The sequence below is a fragment of the Tachysurus vachellii genome, chromosome 9, assembly GCF_030014155.1.
Source record: "Tachysurus vachellii isolate PV-2020 chromosome 9, HZAU_Pvac_v1, whole genome shotgun sequence".
Classification (NCBI taxonomy): Eukaryota; Metazoa; Chordata; class Actinopteri; order Siluriformes; family Bagridae; genus Tachysurus; species Tachysurus vachellii.
Genome location: NC_083468.1, coordinates 5,877,467 through 5,896,549, shown reverse-complemented (window position 1 = coordinate 5,896,549; position 19,083 = coordinate 5,877,467). Strand labels below are relative to the sequence as shown.

The following is a 19,083-nucleotide window of genomic DNA, read 5'->3' as shown; positions in this document are numbered from 1 at the left end:
TATAATCACTGTACATCCTCTAGATTTGCCTTCCTATTACATTATCCATAACAATGACTAAAGGTTGTTGAACTCTTACCTTTGCAGACTGCATGCAAAGTTTGGACTTAGCTTAGAATTCACAAGAACATACACATCTGTGTATATAAATGCTCTCTAGGTTTCTAGTTATCTGGAGCTGTGATCTAGCACTAAATCGTTTTGATTAGAAAAGTATAAAGGAACTTTCACGTCATTTAATCTGAATTGAACCCTGGCCGGTTTAACTGCATGTTTCTTTGGACAGGCGTTTGCACAACAGCAATGTTGCAAGTGTTCAAGGCTGATTCGGTTTATAACCATTTTAACTGCTGCATTTTAAACATATGTTGTTGTTCTTTTGGCTGCTCCCTGTTCGGGGTCACCACCGCTGATCATTTGGGCTGCACGTTTGATTTGGCACAGGTTTTGCACCGGATACCCTTCCTGACACGACCAAGCGTTTATTCGGGCTTGGGACCGGCACTGAGCGTGAGCCCCACACAGCCTATGTTAGCTCCCTTGCCCAGGAATTGAACGGCAAACTCAACAAATGAATAGGTCTAAAAATTCCAATAGTTTTGGAATATATATATTTTTTTATCTATAGCTATATAACAAACCAGCTATTACAACAGAGAAAAGAACAGACAGAAACTAAAGTTAGGAAGTGAAGCAAAGATGATGCACTGATCCATCTCCACTGAGAGTTTTGTTTACTTACTGCAAGTCTAATTGCATTAACACTACATCATTTAGAAAGAAAAACTGGCAACAGAGAGGCTGAAAGACTTGACAAAAAGGATACTAGCAAACTTAATGACTTAGAAATACAATACAATACTGAAATACCAGAATCTTAGGACAGTGTAAAACTAGGAGGTTGGAAAGGAATTGCTATATGCTTCAGACGCAAACACACAAAGTGTGAAGACTCACATTTCACATAAGTGTTTATTATGATAAATCAGAAATGTGTAGCCTTTTAAATGTTTGACTGGCTAACTAAATCAAACTGGTTGGTGTTAAGGTGTAAAGCAAATGCAAATAACTGATGAAATAATTGGAATAATTATTTGTTTTTGGTTATAAGGTGTTGATTGAACATCAGCTCTGGCAATAGAGCTGACCGCAAGACAAATAAGTTTTTAACTGACGGACTTGGACTAATACGTTATTGCTTTTTTTTTTTTAATCAAAGCCTACACACACTCACCGGCCACTTTATTACGTACACCTTACTAGTACCGGTGTTGTCTTCTGCTGCTGTAGCCCATCTGCCTCAAGGTTCGACGTGTTGTGCATTCAGAGATGCTCTTCAGCATACCTGGGTTATAACGAATGGTTATTTGAGTTACTGTTGCCTTTCTATCAGCTCGAACCAGTCTGGCCATTCTCCTCTGACCTCTGGCATCAACAAGGCATTTGCGCCCATAGAACTGCCGCTCACTGGATATTTTCTCTTTTTCGGACCATTCTCTGTAAACCCTAGAGATGGTTGTGTGTGAAAATCCCAGTAGATCAGCAGTTTCTGAAATACTCAGACCAGCCCGTCTGGCACCAACAACCCTGCCATGTTCAAAGTCACTTACATCACCTTTCTTCCCCATTCTGACACTCGGTTTGAACTGCAGCAGATCGTCTTGACCATGTCTACATGCCTAAATGCATTGAGTTGCTGCCATGTGATATTTGTGTTAACGAGCAGTTGGACAGGTGTACCTAATAAAGTGGCCGGTGAGTGTATAATCCTAGATATTGTGAAGCTTTTTATAAGGAAGGAATGTTTACTTCAAACTTGGAAGGAGTCTCAAGTATCGATGCTTTTAATATTCTATAACAGCAAGCCCTGTCATGTTTAATCCTTAATAATTGAACTGTGCAGTGCTGTGTTAGTTCTTGGTGGTTTTATTTTTATTTTTTTTTAAAAAAGACTTCCATAATTATGATAGTGTTTGTCATACAGTACATACACATTTCATCACAAAAAAGACAAGCTAGACACTTGTCAATACAATCTTGCATAATGGAGAGAATCTCCATTGCATGGATGAGACCCGGAGCGATTTAGAGCAATCACAACCAATACCTGCGTAGTTTTTAGTCCTAAACTTGTCATAAGACTTAAACATAAATAGGAAGCTGCATTCCTGTTTTTTCTAAGGTTACGTACGTGAAGCATTTCCCCTCACTTCTTCACACCATACTGTGTATTTTTCCTATGATCATACTGGGCCCAAAAATCCCAAATAATCCTCTTTAAATATATTTGCTATCAGCATATAATCTGTTGTGGATGCCGATAACATCAGCCACCCCTGGGGAGAATTGTTTCTTCATAGTCATGATCATTTTCAAACATCACTGAGATTCAGAAGTGTTTTACAGAGAAGGCTACAAGTTCACACTTGTTTTAATAGAGGTATTAGTTTGGTTACTACTTGTGCAGCCAGGTTGGATTTTAGTTTTTAGAATAAAACAGTTAATTCTACTTTTTTTCCGAATGCACAATTTGACCAGTTTTGGATGCTTGAGATTGGCTAACATCTGATTCTCATTAAAGTTCCATGACAACACACACACACACACACACACACACACACACACACACACACACACAGAGAGAGAGAAAGTCATTGGAATGTTGGAACATTTCTGTATTGTGGGCAAATGTTGTTCAACGGCAATAACAACAGCAGCTTCACTTTTCAATCAGAACTGTTGTCTAGTGTGTTTTATGTTGTTAGTCTGGGTAAGAAATGTAACTTTTCTAATCACTCACTCTTTCTCTCTCTCTCTCTCTCTCTCTCTCTCTCTCTCACACACACACACACACACACACAATGTCTCATGTGTGATGTATAGCATATAATCTGACTTTTTAGTGTGAACTTTTACATCAAAATAATGTCTCTACCCAGGCGTTGCATTTAAAAACATACCCGTGTGTAAATATCCACTTTTAACAAGCTTTACAGTGCGTTAATGAGTTAGTGCGCATGCGCAGCGCTGTAAAAACAGCCCCAAACAGAAAATCACGCCGCTTTACCTACCCCTGTAAAGTAGCCGGCGGCTGTAATTCTGTTGTCACGGATGGAAACAGTTCTCCTAAGCCTTGTTAACTGTTGTAGTCTGTTTCATCCAGATTAAAATTACAGTCTGCATGTCTTCCTTTTAGGAAAACAGCAGACGATTCCTCTTTACTGGAGAGATATTCAGTAGTTTTATGTCCTGCCCACTGCTGCTGCTGCACTGCTCTCAAACTCCACCCAGGTGTGTGTGTGTGTGTGTGTGTGTGTGGGTGTGGGTGTGTGTGTGTGCAGAACTCAGCTATGTGACAGGTACACTGGGCCCTTCTGCACTGCTCTCAAACTTCACCCAGGTGTGTGTGTGTGTGTGTGTGTGTGTGTGTGTGTGTGCAGAACTCAGCTATGTGACAGGTACACTGGGCCCTTCTGCACTGCTCTCAAACTTCACCCAGGTGTGTGTGTGTGTGTGTGTGTGTGTGTGTGTGTGTGTGTGTGTGTGTGTGTGTGTGCAGAACTCAGCTATGTGACAGGTACACTGGGCCCTTCTGCACTGCTCTCAAACTCCACCCAGGTATGTGTGTGTGACAGGTACACTGGGCCCTTCTGCACTGCTCTCAAACTCCAACTAGGTGTGTGTGTGTGTGTGTGTGTGTGTGTGAGAGAGAGAAAGGCACACTGGGCCCTTCTGCACTGCTCTCAAACTCCACCCAGGTGTGTGTGTGTGTGTGTGTGTGTGTGTGAGTGTGTGTGTGTGTGTGTGTGTGTGTGTGTGTGTGTGTGTGCGCGCAGAACTCAGCTATGTGGCAGGTACACTGGGCCCTTCTGCACTTCTCTCAAACTCCACCCAGGTGTGTGTGTGTGTGTGACAGGTACACTGGGCCCTTCTGCACTGCTCTCAAACTTATTATTATTATTATTATTGTGACGTTTTGTATCTGGAGGTTTTATTAATGTACTTACACACTTATTCCCACGGGAAAATAATAATAATATCATACTTATAATAATAATTATTATATCATACTGTATATTTGTATTGATAAAAAGCAATACAATTACATATAAATAATATATTGTATAATAATAATAATAATAATAATAATAATAATAATAATAATAATGCATCGTTTAGATTCGTTCTTTTTATTTTTATTATTATTATTATTATTATTATTAATTATTATTATTATTATTATTGTGACGTTTTGTATACATTTGTTCAATCATTTTTACATTAACAATAATGGATTTAATATACAATAGATATGTATGATGACTTTAGATTTTTTATTTTAATATCTTATTTTTATTATTCAGTATTATACAGTACAATTGTTATTATTTAGTATTTAATACATCTTTACATAATACCAGTCTCTGCGCAGATTTCGGCGATCTACATTACAAACACGGACTACATTTTCCGGGGAAGACTACTTGAAGATTTGACAAATATAAACACAAAGCGTAAAAGTATGTAAAAAAAACTTCCCAGATGTTGTCGGAGCTCTGTTATGTATATGATTTAATATTCTTGAACAAACACACACATACTCTGGGAAGGTATTTTAAAGAACAGTGTATTTTAAAGGACAGTATTTATGAGACAGTTTTGAACTGATCTTGCGCAATAGTAACGCAACGAGTATGCACGCAAATGCTTTTCTAATTTGACCGCTAGCTCTATTTTTTTTGTCCCGCCTTCCTTCAGTGACGCACTTCCGCCAAGATGGTAGTCGGCGCTTTCCCTATCGCAAAGCTGCTCTATTTGGGCGTTCGTCAGCTCAGCAAACCAGTGGCCAACAGAATTAAAGCAGGAGCGAGGAGAAGTGAATTCTTCAAGAATTACATATGTCGTCCTCCGGCAAATGGTAAGTAGGGTTACAGAGTTAAGGATGAAAATGAAAGCGGGGTTGATTGAATAGCCGGAAGCAGAACAGCGCAATTTTTAGCCAATAGGATTGTTTTGTAAAATATCGCTTAGCCAATAAGGACCGTTGTTGGGCCAACAAGTTGTTATTGATTAATCATCGAACCAATGAAAAGCTAAGAGGCGGGTACTTACCCACCGAGATGTCATTGAGTGTTGAACATTTGAAAGTGCCTTTTACTGACAAACTAACAGAAATCATATAAATCAATAATAATAATAAATTTTTAGGGAGTTACTTTACTGTCCTGTGACAATACTGGGACAATCTTTTTGAGAATATTAATTGGAAATTGGTTTGGACTTTTTTTGATTATTATTATTAAGTATTGTTTATTTATAATAATAATAATAATAAAAAATAATAATAAATATTAAAAAATAATAATAAGTATTGCATTAATAATAATAATAATAATAATAATAAATAATAATAATAAAAATAGTAATACTACTACTACTACTACTAATAATAATAATAATAAGTATTGCATTAATAATAATAAAATTAGTGAAGTATATTTTACAATTATACACTTAATTTATCCAACAAACCAATTTCTACAAAATTTTAAAAATTATATCAGATTTTTGTACATTTTGTAATATAAATAGAATTTGCACCTTTTTGATTGTATGTAAACTAGACTCATATATATGGTGAAGCTTTCTGGAAGGATATGTGTATATAACATTTAATTAAATTTATTTAATTCATTTATTTGTGTAGTGCTTTTTACAATTCACAAAACATAACCGTAGAACAAAAGGTTATTATAAAGATTAATAGAATACAACATTCAAGATTAATATTAGATATATTTAAATGTGTATTTATTTATCCCAATGAGCAAGTCTGAGGTGACTCAAGTGACTGTGGGGAGGAAAAACTCCCTTAAATGGTAAAGGAAGAAACCTTGAGAGGAACCAGACTCAAAGGGGAACCTCATCCTCATATGGGTGACACTGGAGGGTATGATTATAAATACACAGTCTGACAAATGTTGTATTGATGAGGAGGTTGTTGTCCTCAAAGACCACATGGAGTTTCATCTCCTTTTTACTATAGCAGAGTCTAACTGGAGCTGGTAAATATCTAGATGTCTCAGGATTCTCACGGAGTCAGTCTCATCTCAGTGGAGGTCCAAAGTCTTCATGGCACAGTGCCTTCAATTTTCTGCCACAGGAGAATCTTCTGGACAGAGAAAACAGTGCCTTCAATTTTCTTTGTTTTGCAAACTACAATAAAATAGAAGCTGTTATGAAAATAATAGTTTATAGGTGCCTGATGACAGTTATGTATTTGTTTCATGGATGTTCCATATCATTGTAATGTAAACTATAAATGGTTAAAAGTATAATAATGTGGTTTATTAATTTGGTTCTAAACCTATACCTATTGTCTTATTGTTATTTTCCTATAAAAGCATAGCTAGTTATGTTTGTCATTCTGAAGCATACCACTGGATCGAGATGAAAACGAAGATGAGGATAATGGGCTTTCGTGGCTCTGCCATCAAACCACTTAACGAGGATGCGGCTGCAGAGCTGGGAGCCGAACTGCTCGGAGAGGCCATCATCTTTATCATCGGCGGCGGCTGCCTTGTACTCGAGTACAGCAGGCAGGCGGCAAACAGCAGGAGAAAGGAAGAAGAGCTGAACGTCACGATCAGCAGCCTGCAGACACAAATCGGAGAACTGGCCCTGACCACAGAAACTTTAGACGCTCAGCTCCGTGAGGTCAACAGGCTTCTACTGTCCTTGCCGTCTGCCCCGAGTGGCAAATAACAACCATAAACATTAACGCGTGGCTCTGAGTGGAACAGACAGACTAAATCTGTATGTGTGTGATGTCCTACAATACAAAGAAGCAACAATATGATGTATAATGACATTTAATTAAAATCCTTCCACACACACAGCCTGTGATCAACATTTAAGAGGGCAACAGAACCTGTGATTTAGTACGTCTTCATTTTGTGGCTTGGTTCAGTATTGCATATATGGAGAGCAAATGATTCATATATCACACTCAACAGAAACATTTCATATGTCTCCTTAGGACTTTTGTAGTTCATTATAAAACTGAATTTGATTTGATGGCTGTAGCTTGTAGGAGTTTGAAGGTCATTTCAAATAAGTTAATTCTTTCCTGAATCCAGTTATTTAATATTGACCGCTTGCTGCTCACAGCGAGGGAACTTAAAGTGCAGTTCCTTTGGTTAGGTTAGCGATGCTCTCCTCAAGCTGCAGTTTCATGCTCTAAAACTCAATTTTATGCACTCAGCTATTCTACTGAAATGATTGGGATGTGTTCGAGTGATGCAAAACAGGCTAGGGATCATTGTATTAATGATAAATTTGACAAAATTGACTCAAATTTGTGATAACAAACCTGATGCCTGTGTAGTGCTACTGCTTGTTTTGAAGAACGGAAGAAACGTGCAATGCGAGAAGTGTATATTGATTATTGTAAAATAAAATAAATGTCCTATATCCCTTTTTTTGTTATGTTTTTTTTTTTTGTTTACCTAAAAACGAATGCCATCGTTTTACCCGTTTGCTGCTTCTGTAGTTTTTTCTGCTCAAAAAATATGTAGAAAGCACTAGCATAGATTTTAACTAACACGTTAAAAGAATTGTATGTGAGATATTAAACAATGAAACTGCGATGAATTTATTTTATTTCTATATTTCTTTCAGCATCTGAATATTCTTAAGAATTACAAATGCATTACTCTTTGAAAGGGTGTACTTGCTTTATTATGCTATTCTATTAACATTAGATTAGTTGCAGAAAATTGTCCTATAAATAAAATAATATTGTGTATCCCAATGACTTCTGAGCCTACAAGAGCTTAAAAACACTACTTTTACAATCCGCTAGGTGGCAGCTCAGAGCCACGGTTTAATATACATACTTTTGAGCCCTAGTGCTGTTTAAGCTTTGCACTCTTTTTTAGTATGGACGTCTGCGCAGATTGATGACATCACTACATTAGCCAGCAGGCTAGCTAGGTATTGACAAGCGGTGGCTGTTTACTAATAGCTGGCGTTTCAATTGTTTTAGAGGCCAACGTCTTTTACTCGACTGTTTGCAAAGGTAATAACCTTCTCTTCATGCATTTTATTTTTAACTTAATGCAACTAAATTGCATGTGACGAACAATTTGTTTCGCACATCAATTGACGTTGCTAAGCTAACGGTTGTGTTTCGTGGCTGTGTTCCAATAAGAGCGTTTCTTTTACGTATAGTGCACTAAGTAGGGTGCAGAACACCCCTATTGTCAGTACGCCGTAGGGAGCACTGTGTAGCAATTTGTGATTCGGCCTTATGATGTAACCGTAAACACCAAACACTAGTGATAGAAACTGTTTAGCCAGACAGTCAGCTGACCGTATAATTATTGAACTGTGATATCATTTTATTGCAACAATAACGAGTGTATTTTTCCCCCAACAATAAGAGCTAATATGAAACTAATTAACACTGCTATATTAAGCCGTGTAAGCTGCATCATTTCTCCCTGTTCCCTACAATTAGCAATTTCCAGGGTGTAGTTTGCATCCTCTGATGTATTATCACACTAGCTTGTTGCTTTGTGTTGTGAAGTTTCATATGTAAACACACACACTAACTAACACAAACACTAACACACACAAACACTGACACTAACACACACAAACACTGACACTAACACACACAAACACTAACACACAAACACTAACACACACTAACACACAAACACATTAACACACACTAACAAACACACTGACACTAACACACACACACACATACACTCTCTCCAAAGCACCAACAATACACTATATAGTAGGCACAGGTTGTTATTTGAAGACATTTAGGTAGCTTTCATGCTACAGTAATGATGACATGTATTATTTAAGCTAGTTTAAGAGGCAGATTGTGGTTTATAAGATGACAGATTGAGCTCAGCAGGTTATAGAGTTAATCTTGAGAAGTTTGACAGGTTGCATGATTTTTTTTGTTGTTAATCTGCTGTTATTCCTTGTGCAAATTTAGAAGAGAGTTATAAGGTGATCTGCAATGGACATTGACGTGAAAAGGCTGAAAGTGAATGAGTTGAAAGAGGAGCTGCAGAAGAGGGGATTAGACACTCGCGGCCTGAAGGCAGACCTGTCGGACAGACTGAAGGCTGCTTTAGAGAGCGAGGCAACAGCACAGAACTCCCAGGAGATCACACCAAATGATGGGCAGCAGCCTGAAGCAGGTAATAAGATATAAAAATATCGCAGTACTTGAAAGGATTTCACCAATACGTTATATGGATGGCTACTTCTTCAATATTTAAGGTGGGGGTGAATACTAATGCAAAGTGCAGTATGTCTTCCTGCAAAAGCTCAAAAGATAGGAGCACCAATCAGATTGTAAATTTGAATTCTGACGGGATAGATTTAGATCAGTATTCTTGAAAAGAATGTCTTGAAGCTGAAAAAAAATGATTCCATACGTGCCATGGCAGGTGAGGAGGAGCGTGGCTATGAAGACGTCTGTCACCAGGGACAGCAGCGAGACGAGGGCGATCAGATCAAAGATGAGAAAAACTTCATCCCTGATGCAGATCACGATGTTCCTGACTTCTCTGTAGATGCCTGCATGAACAGAGCAGAGGTTGTCGAGGAGCCTGAAGTCAAACCTGAAACAGAAGCACTGCCTGTCTGTACAGAAGGTTAGATCGTATTCAATGTCCTCACTTGCACATACATACCACAGGTTTTGTTTTGATTTCCTTTACTACAGAGCTGAAAACACCCATTACAGGCACCTTAAACCTGGAACAAATTTCTTCTTTTGCATGCTGTTTCATATCAATTCCTGCAAGCGTTAGATATTTACATACTAAAACTGATTCTGTACAAATAGTGTTCCTGAGACAAGCAATGTCTTTTAAGGTGAGTTTGTGACCTTGTATGATGCTAAACATCTTCGATGATTAGACTCTTGTTGTGTCCGCAGAGCAAAATGCACAACCAGTAGAGGTGAAGGAGGAGGAAGATATAAAGCCAGAACCGCAGCAGGATTCTGGATCAGCCATAGAGTGGAAAGAGGTCCATCAGACTTCTCATTACCAGGACAACCAGGCACCTTACGGCTGCAAACGACCCCACGATGACACCCATGGATATAGTTACTACGAGCATCGAGAGGAAAAGAGGTGAGAATTCGGGTTGTCTCAAAACCTGTATTGTTTTAAACTGTAGGATTTAAAGGAGCAATTGTAAACCTTGCTGCAGGATGCTGTTTAATTTTTTGTTTGATTACAGGTCCCGCTCACCTCAGCCTCCAGCTGAAGAAGATGAGGAGGATTTTGATGACACACTAGTTGCCATTGATACCTGTTAGTTTCATTGTGTCCTTTTTTCTGTAAACGGCTGCCTTTGTAAACATTATAGTGGGAATATAAATGTAGAATGTAAATACTGTTTAATAAATAAATATACTCCCTCGCTTGTAGATAATTGCGATCTGCACTTCAAAGTTGCCCGCGACCGCTACAGTGGCTACCCTCTGACCATCGAAGGCTTCGCGTACCTGTGGTCCGGCGCACGTGCCTCATACGGCGTGAACAAGGGCCGCGTCTGCTACGAGATGAGGGTAATCATGTTATCCTGCCTGATCACTTTTTACAGTCTTAATGAACAGGAAAGCATCACAGAATACCCAGCATGTAGAACTGTGAGGAATAAAGGCTACAACAAAGACCAATTCGGTTTCCAGTCCTGTGAGCCAGGAACAGGAATCTGAAACCAACCGGATTTAGGACGTTTGGGAAAAGACAATGAGTTTTCGATCCTTAAATTGGTTTTCTGTTCACTGTATTTGTAAAGAATGATTAAAGAACCATTGAACAGTACACAATCTGTCGACACTACTGTGTGAGGTGAGATGTTTGTCTGTGTGTGGTTTATGGCAGATAACAGAAGAGATCTCTGTCAAACATCTTCCTAGCAGCGAGCCTGACCCACATGTAGTGAGAGTGGGCTGGTCTCTGGATTCCTGCAGCACACAGCTTGGTGAGTGGAAAATATCCCCACAATATCGAGGTTATAGATTTACACTTCTCTTTTTTTTTAATGTTTAATAAATTGGTAACGTATTGGTCAAAAGCATCTCTACCCTTACTTTCATTAAATCCTTTCTCTTGCAGGGTGAATGATGATACGTTTTCTCACACTTGCTTATACTTTAGGTGAGGAGCCTTTCTCTTACGGATATGGTGGAACAGGAAAAAAATCCTCCAACTGCAAATTTGAAGATTACGGGCAGAAATTTGGTGAAAACGACATCATCGGATGCTACGTTGTGAGTTCGTTTGGAGTTTCTTATACCACAGTCTTAACTGTCCTTTATAACGAATGTGTGTAATAATATATCCATGTGCTAACGTTTTAGGACTTTGACAGTAGTCCTGAAGTGGAGATTTCATTCTCTAAGAATGGGAAGTGGTTGGGTGTAGCTTTCCGGGTGAGAAAGGAGGAGCTGGACGGTCGAGTCCTTTTCCCTCATATCCTGGTGAAGAACTGCGCTGTGGAGTTTAACTTTGGTCAGAAAGAGGAGCCGTTCTTCCCTTCACACGAAGGATATGTCTTCATCCAGTCTGTCACAATGGAGGACAGGAATAGAGGCACTGTTGGTCCTGCAACCAAGGCAGACTGTGAGGTGGGTGCTGTCAGTCAGCTACGGGTTATACATTTTTGTACAAACTGCTCATGCAAAAATTATGAAATAAATGATTAAATGATTAAAAATAACAATTTTATACAACACACACACCGGCCATGTTTGTACATGCTGATGTCATTGCTGTGCCTTTGTAATTAGATCTTGATGATGGTTGGTCTACCTGCATGTGGCAAAACCACCTGGGCAGCCAAGCATGCTGAGATGAACCCTGCGAAGAAATACAACATACTCGGCACCAACGCCATTATGGAGAAGATGAAGGTAAGTCTCGCGTCGTTACATGAACTGGCGTCCATGGAATAATAAATGACGCTTTAAAGCATGTCACTTGAACTAAAATATTTTCAATAGCGGGTTCAGGAGTTTAGGTATTTGGGGTCAACCGTCAACGGTCGACGGGGAGTGTTGAAAAGAGGTGAAGAGGCGAGTGCAAGCCGGTTGGAGTGAGTGGAGAAAAGTGTCAGGAGTGTTGTGTGTGACAGAAGAAAGTCAGCAAGAATCAAAGGAAAGGTGTAGAGAGCAGCTCTGCTGTATGGGTTAGAGACTGTAGCAGTGAGGAAAAGACATGAGGTAGAGATGGAGGTAGCAGAGATGAGGATGTTGAGGTTCTGTTTAGGAGTGACGAGGATGGACAGGATTAGGAAGGAGCACATCAGAGGGACAGCTCAGGTTGGCTGTTTTGGGGACAAGGACAAAGAGACTAGATTGAGATGGTTTGGACATGTACAGAGGAGGGAGGTGGTTATATTGGTAGAAGGAGGTTGGAGATGGAGCTGCCAGGTAAGATGTCAAGAGGAAGGCCAAAGAGGAGATATATGGACGTTAAATGACATTAAATGAGGACATGAAGGTAATTGGTGAGAGAGTAGAGCATGCCGAGGATAGAGTTAGGTGGAAACTGATGATTCGCTGTGACGACCCCTAACTGGAAAAGCCGAAAGTAGAAGAAAGTTTTCTTCTTCAAACTGTTCAACAAAACAAACCCTTTTTAATCTTGTACCTCTAGAAGATCCTTATGGCTAGATGTATACATATCTCATTGAAACAGAGTATTCATACAATACTATACTATTACTTTGTAGATTTGGCACATTTATGATCACACATTAACACATTAACACGTGGTGCTGAAAGCCAAGCTGCTGCCCAACCAGATTTAAATCTTGTTACTGAGACTGGATAAACCTGTCTGTTATAGGTAACTCCTCAGGAGGAAATATCTAGTGCTTGTTTCTTGATGTAGCCATAAAGTAGGCATATTAGCCTACTAGCAAAACAGGCTTTTAAAAATCAATGGGTTCAAGTCTCGGGCCGGTAATACCACGACTAAGGTGCCCTTGAGCAAGGCACCGATCCCCTCAACTGCTCCCCGGGCGCTGCAGCATAAATGGCTGGCCACTGCTCTGGGTGTGTGTTCACGGTGTGTGTGTGTTCACTGCTGTGTGTGTGCAGTTTGGATGGGTTAAATGCAGAGAACGAATTCTGAGTATGGGTCACCGTACTTAACTGTATGTCACGTCACTTTTTTATTTGCAACCTGGAGACGTGTTTGACATCAGAGAAATATATAGATCAGCTATATAAATATATAGAAGACTAAAGTCAGTGCTAGAAACGTGTTGAAGTGTTGACATCCGCGTGTTTGTTGTTTGTAGTTGATGGGTCTGAGGCGTCAGAGGAATTACGCAGGTCGCTGGGACATTCTCATTCAGCAAGCCACTCAGTGTCTGAATCGACTCATCCAGATCGCCGCCCGCAAGAAACGCAACTACATTCTCGACCAGGTACTGCTTCCAGTCCCGTAATCCTCTACCAAGACAAAACTGTCTATGACCTTTAATGCCATCTTTCTAATGCGTTATTTATTTATCTTTCAGGGAGCCAAAATATGATAGAGTAGAAGAAGCATCAGCCTCTCTTTTTTTAGTTTTGTTGCCCTGCATTGTAAAGAAATGCTATTTTGTAACTTGAGAGGAAAGTCATTGCTGTTATTGCTGCAGTATTTTAAGCATATTTCTTCCCACTTTGTATATTGTCTTGTAAGCCTTTTCAATACCGTACAAGTAAATCCATTACAGTGTTAAGATGTTGAGAGACAAGTAAGCTCTGCCTGGTGAGTAAGAAAAACAACTTTTGTTGCTTTGGTAACTACCAGAAGTAACCTTCAGTATCATGTACAGGTGGAAATGTTAAGTGTTAATGTTTTGGTAAAGCACCAAGGTAAGTGAGAACTAACGTTTTTCGATTTGTAGGAGCTTGTCGTCTGGTTTGCGAGGTAAGTAAGGTCAAACGGACGTGCTTTGGCTTGACCTCGGAAACTGTAAGTACATTCAGGTGAGTATTTGTGTGTATATGTGAATGGGACACAAGGGCCGATGCTGGACAGGTAAGTAAAGGTGAGTTATGGGACCCTTTCCGGATATTGCAGCCCCGTTACATGTAATTTAGAGTATTAAAAAGATATTGGGACACAGCAGGGTTGCTTTGTGAAGTCAGGTTAATACCACTACATAGATCGTGTCGTGAGCAGTGGCGTAACGACAACAGGCGACATAACAGGGATTCAGAATTGAAGCCAAAATGTCTTCAAGTCTCTGTAGTGGCACTCTGTGTAGTAGATTTTGACCTCATCCTTTCTCATGTTTGTGAAAAGACCCACAGTTCATTATAATTATGTTTGATACATTACATTATTACTTGAATTAAAATGATGGATAACGTCTGCTAGCTAGTGACTGGTTAACTGTTCCATCCCAGACCCTGACAATTTATACAAAATCTAAGCAGATGTCATTTAATTGTTAAGAGAGTTCTCTTTCAATAGCCAGAATTATTTTTAGATGGAACAAAAATGCTGGCTAACACAAACAAGGGAGGAGGCATTGTTGCAAATAAGGAACTAATTAATTCCATTTTCTTTTATGTCCCTTTTTTTGTTATGACCTCTCGGTTAAAATGAGAACAAATTTGTGGCCCTCAGAATTGCGAGCTGATCGGGGTATCCATGATCTCTAAGGATCTCTTAGGTCAACTTCGTGCTGTCTGTTTACTCTGACAGTCCACTCAGATCTGAAAACTAATACACATCCAGCAGGTTTACGTTTAGTTCTTTTGTCTTTCTCTCAACTTTTAGTCTGTAGCAGTTTCTAGACGCTGCCATCTAGTTTAATACATTAAATGGAAAGTTTCTGGAAGACCTAGAAATATAAATCAGGCTTAATATGAAACGTTTGAGACCTTTGATTACATCGTCTTTGCAAATTGTTAAATTATTGTGTTAAAGGAAAACGAATCGAGTAAAGGCTATTAAAATGAATACTCAGTAGAAGCCTTCAGAAATTTCACTGCAGGCTGCTGAACTATTTTGCACCGCGAAGAGTTTTTCAGCTTAAGCTTTATAATGTGAAAGGGTCCCTGGTAACGGCTCTGTTGTAGGTTGGGGTGAACAGATACAGGAGGTAAGTAGGCGGAGTTGTGAGAGGCTGTCAGTAGTTCGTCAAGGAAAAAAAAAAAACCCTCTCTCACTTCATTATTGCAGGCTTCGCGTCGCCCAAACCAGAACACAAAGTAACAATAACGAACAGCTTCTACTTCTTTCTTGTCACCATTGCTAGACAAATGTATATGGATCAGCCCAGAGACGAAAAATGCGTCCCTTTGAAGGGTTTCAACGCAAGGCTATTGTAATTTGTCCCACGGACGAGGACTTAAAAGCGCGAAGGTTAAAGCAAACTGATGTGGAAGGGAAGGATGTGCCCGATCATGCTGTTTTAGAAATGAAAGGTAGGAATGCAGTGGACAAAAGCAAACCACTTTTAAAACAGATTCAAGATCTCTGCTCAACTATTTGTATATTTTTGTTTGTAGTCAAACTTGGACGATGCCCCCTACCCCTTTCATCATTGAACTAAGAACTCTGTCTCTTGGGCCCTTGGCCTAAGTTTATTTATTTGTTTCTTTATTATTATAATTTTTTTTTTTTAATATCTGCTCTCACCCCTCCCCATTAGTGGTGGGCGGTATACCAATATAAACAGTTTATGTCGCACAAAATACAACCCTAGTATTTAAAGCCAACTCATTTATTTACTGCTAAACATTTTATATCGTAGCTGTATTGATTTCTGAAATCTGAAGCTGCTCATTCGTTTTCTCGTTTTCTCGTTTTCACCACACAGGGCTGGCAGTAGTTCTGTCTGTAATTCAACTAATGGGTTTTTAGAAACACGCTCATTTCCAATCTTTTATCGTAGTAGGAACTCATTTATAAGGAGTTTTATATTAACTGGATAACTGGAGCTAACAGTTTTGCCAGTTATGTCCAGTTATGTCAGATATAACCAGTTATGTCATTAACCGATCTATTGTTCATTAAAAAAATGCAATCGCCGGCAGATCCAAGTAGTATAAGAGGAATAAAACAATCGCACCTGCTGTCCGCTTCTAGGCTCACTTAGGTCGGGTCGCACCTCCACGTCATACTTACATGATGTCATAACTTTGTAGATAACGGACATTTCAATTCATTTAAGTCTGGTTTGTGTTTTTGATATTGAGCACAGGTATTTAATGAAGTGCTGCAACATTAGTGCAGCTGATTATTTTGTGTCTTAAAAGGAACTGCCTGCCTTGATGCCCAATGACGCCTGAGATAGGCACAGGCTCCCCGTGACCCGAGGTAGTTCGGATAAGCGGTAGAAGATGAATGAATGAATGAATGAATGAAAAAGGAACTGCCAATAGAAAGGTTTATATAGACTATTTAATAGGATAATAATATAGCATTTGTTGTCTCTTTTTTTTTTTTTTTTTTTTTTTTTTTAAATAGTTATTTGTAGCATCGATACCTTTTACCTTTATTTAGTGCTCTTGGTATGTGATGTCTTCTATTATATACAGTGTTTTATTACAATACAAATGCGTATACTGTTGTACATTGGCTATATTGCCCACCTCTTAATCCCCATTTTCCCTTCCTGATGAAGCACTGCAAACTGAGCAGACGATCACTAAAGGCTTAATGACTTTCATTATCTGGCTTCAAATTGAAATCTACAACACAATCTTCCTGGCTTGTTCAAACCTTCTCATATTCGGCACGACATCGAGTTAGCTCTTGGTTTGCAGAGGCAGTGTCCATTATCTAAAACCTATTTGCCCATTTGGATCATTGATGTCAGTTCTTCCTGTCTATGTAAACCAGAGCAAGTATTAAATCCCATCCTTTCTGGGATCCATGTTTGCTCGAGGTCTTATTGTTTATGTCTCATCTCTACATGATCGTGTTGTCACTTTTTTTTTCTTTTTCTTTTCTTCAGGAAATATATATTTGCTGATATATTATTTTAATTAAGGTTTTTTCTGTCTCCTGGTGGTGTGACTCTACCTGTCCCCATCATTTCTTTTTCCTTCTCTGCTACTCTTTTCTCCCTTTCTGTGACACCCCACCGCACTGCCCCTCCATGCCGGGCCTGCATCCTTTTCGAAGCTAACTATGTGCTACCAGAGGCTGGAGAGTTTCTGGATGAGGTGACCTTCGTTGAGCTGCAGAAAGACGAGGCAGAGAAGTTGGTGAAGCAGTACAACGAGGAGGGCCGGCGGGCAGCTCCTCCACCTGAAAAACGCTACGATAACAGACAGACGGGTTTCCGCGGCCAGAGCGGCAGCTTCCAGCGGTATGACAACCGTGGAGGTCCTCGAGGAGGCTATCAGAACCGTAGCAACTCTGGAGGAGGATACAGACCAGGTCCTTACTCATTTCAGCGAGCCTGTATTGTATAATATTATTTTTTAAGTTCTAGCATACTGTGTTCTGTACAAATGTATTCATTTATCAAGGTTGATGTTTTATTATTATTTTTTTTCTATATTACCCACTGCTGTACAGTCTTGTAAGTTTCGATGCCTGATGAAATGTATTTCGTGTATCGGTCAGGTTTCAAACGTGGAGGCTACAACCAGAACGGCTGGGGTGGGAATTACAGAGACATCAACTCGAGAGGTGGTTACAACCGTAACCAGAACTACGGAGGAAGCTACAACAGCAATCATCAAGGTTCCTACAATAAGGATGGATACGGCCAGGTATGACTTGTGCACTACTGATACTCTTGTTCGCTTCTGATGCTTTTATTTAGTGTCTAACTCTTTCATGTGATTCATACAGAGCTACAATCAAGGATATAACCAAGATTACAACCAGAGCAACTATAACCAAGGCAGCTACAATCAAGGGAGCTACAACTACGGTAATTACAACCAGTATCCTGGATATGGACAAGGCTACAGTGATAATCAAGCTTCTGGATACAACCAGCAACAGAGCTACAACCAGCAGTATCAGCAGGTAAGACCTGACACTGGTGATACCCAGTGTGTTGTTTTGACATACATACATCCTGGTTTATTTTAACATTATTGGCCCTGCTTAACCAAAACGTCCACATCACTTCTGCTAAATGGAAATGTGAGAGTTGAAAAAGACTAAATACGTTAGCTGAATGGGTTTCATTTCATTCTTGTGGCAATGCTTAGGAATTTTTCACTTCTTTCAGCATCGGGCGCTAAGGAAGGGCAGCGTTTAATATATTTGAGTCACTCCAAACCCCCTTTTTAACCATTTCAATGGACATTGTGTCCTTGGTCAGTAGTAAGCATCAAATTGCTAATGTAAGAGCAATAATATAAAATAATAATTAAATAAGCGGGGGTCACGGTGGCTCAGTGGTTAGCACGTTCGCCTCACACCTCCAGGGTTGGGGGTTCGATTCCCGCCTCCACCTTGTGTGTGTGGAGTTTGCATGTTCTCCCCGTGCCTCGGGGGTTTCCTCCGGGTACTCCGGTTTCGTCCCCCGGTCCAAAGACATGCATGGTAGGTTGATTGGCATCTCTGGAAAATTGTCCGTAGTGTGTGAGTGCGTGAGTGAATGGGAGTGTGTGTGTGTGTGCCCTGCGATGGGTTGGCACTCCGTCCAGGGTGTATCCTGCCTTGATGCCTGATGACACCTGAGATAGGCACAGGCTCCCCGTGAACCGAGATAATTCGGATAAGCGGTAGAAGATGAATGAATGAATGAATGAATGAATTAAATAAGGAATGTTTAGACATAACTCCATGATCTGTTGGTGTGTTTCTCTCTCTTTCTCTTTGACCAGTATGCCCAGCAGTGGCAACAGTACTACCAGAACCAGAGCCAGTGGAACCAGTACTACAGCCAGTATGGCAACTATTCTGGGCAAGAAGGCAACAACCAGGGCCAGTGAAGCACGTGCCATCCACATACACTCATCAAATTCAAGTAATCCTTCACACACCTGCACGTGTCATCAGACACCCTATATTTTATTTTTTTTTTACAACCTTATTCCTTTATATCCAATCA

The 19,083-nt window shown here is 39.7% G+C and overlaps 3 protein-coding genes across 5 annotated transcripts in view; 2 read left to right on the top strand and 1 right to left on the bottom strand.

Moving 5' to 3' along the window:
* Window positions 1-3,270, bottom strand: part of ppp1r13l (protein phosphatase 1, regulatory subunit 13 like) — a 30,360-nt gene extending 27,090 nt beyond the window's left edge. The window contains exon 1 of the mRNA XM_060877452.1: window positions 3,072-3,270. The gene's annotated coding sequence lies outside the window, so the exon portion shown is untranslated. The remainder of the gene's footprint in view (window positions 1-3,071) is intronic.
* A 608-nt stretch (window positions 3,271-3,878) lies between these two features.
* opa3 (outer mitochondrial membrane lipid metabolism regulator OPA3) lies at window positions 3,879-7,473 on the top strand. Of its 2 annotated transcripts, XM_060877453.1 has the most exons (3): window positions 3,879-3,895; window positions 4,759-4,918; window positions 6,434-7,473. In XM_060877453.1, the coding sequence occupies exons 2-3, from the start codon at window positions 4,777-4,779 to the stop codon at window positions 6,763-6,765; spliced, it is 474 nt and encodes a 157-aa protein (XP_060733436.1). In that variant the 5' UTR covers window positions 3,879-3,895; window positions 4,759-4,776; the 3' UTR covers window positions 6,766-7,473. The 2 variants fall into 2 exon arrangements, with proteins under 2 accessions (XP_060733436.1, XP_060733437.1); XM_060877454.1 differs by lacking the exon at window positions 3,879-3,895 and having other exon boundaries at window positions 4,765-4,918; window positions 6,405-7,473.
* Window positions 7,474-7,939: 466 nt separating this feature from the next.
* The window catches only part of hnrnpul1 (heterogeneous nuclear ribonucleoprotein U-like 1), a 23,265-nt gene continuing 12,121 nt past the window's right edge, over window positions 7,940-19,083 (top strand). For both annotated transcript variants that reach the window (XR_009649004.1, XM_060877458.1), the window contains exons 1-16: window positions 7,940-8,080; window positions 9,020-9,227; window positions 9,480-9,686; window positions 9,974-10,172; window positions 10,282-10,355; window positions 10,473-10,612; window positions 10,932-11,031; window positions 11,208-11,320; window positions 11,411-11,677; window positions 11,840-11,962; window positions 13,357-13,485; window positions 15,316-15,484; window positions 17,190-17,447; window positions 17,637-17,785; window positions 17,868-18,047; window positions 18,857-18,999. Coding sequence is in view for 1 of the 2 variants with exons in the window: in XM_060877458.1 (XP_060733441.1) it covers window positions 9,044-9,227; window positions 9,480-9,686; window positions 9,974-10,172; window positions 10,282-10,355; window positions 10,473-10,612; window positions 10,932-11,031; window positions 11,208-11,320; window positions 11,411-11,677; window positions 11,840-11,962; window positions 13,357-13,485; window positions 15,316-15,484; window positions 17,190-17,447; window positions 17,637-17,785; window positions 17,868-18,047; window positions 18,857-18,964 (2,400 nt within the window). In the remaining variant the exon portion in view is untranslated. The remainder of the gene's footprint in view (window positions 8,081-9,019; window positions 9,228-9,479; window positions 9,687-9,973; window positions 10,173-10,281; window positions 10,356-10,472; window positions 10,613-10,931; window positions 11,032-11,207; window positions 11,321-11,410; window positions 11,678-11,839; window positions 11,963-13,356; window positions 13,486-15,315; window positions 15,485-17,189; window positions 17,448-17,636; window positions 17,786-17,867; window positions 18,048-18,856; window positions 19,000-19,083) is intronic.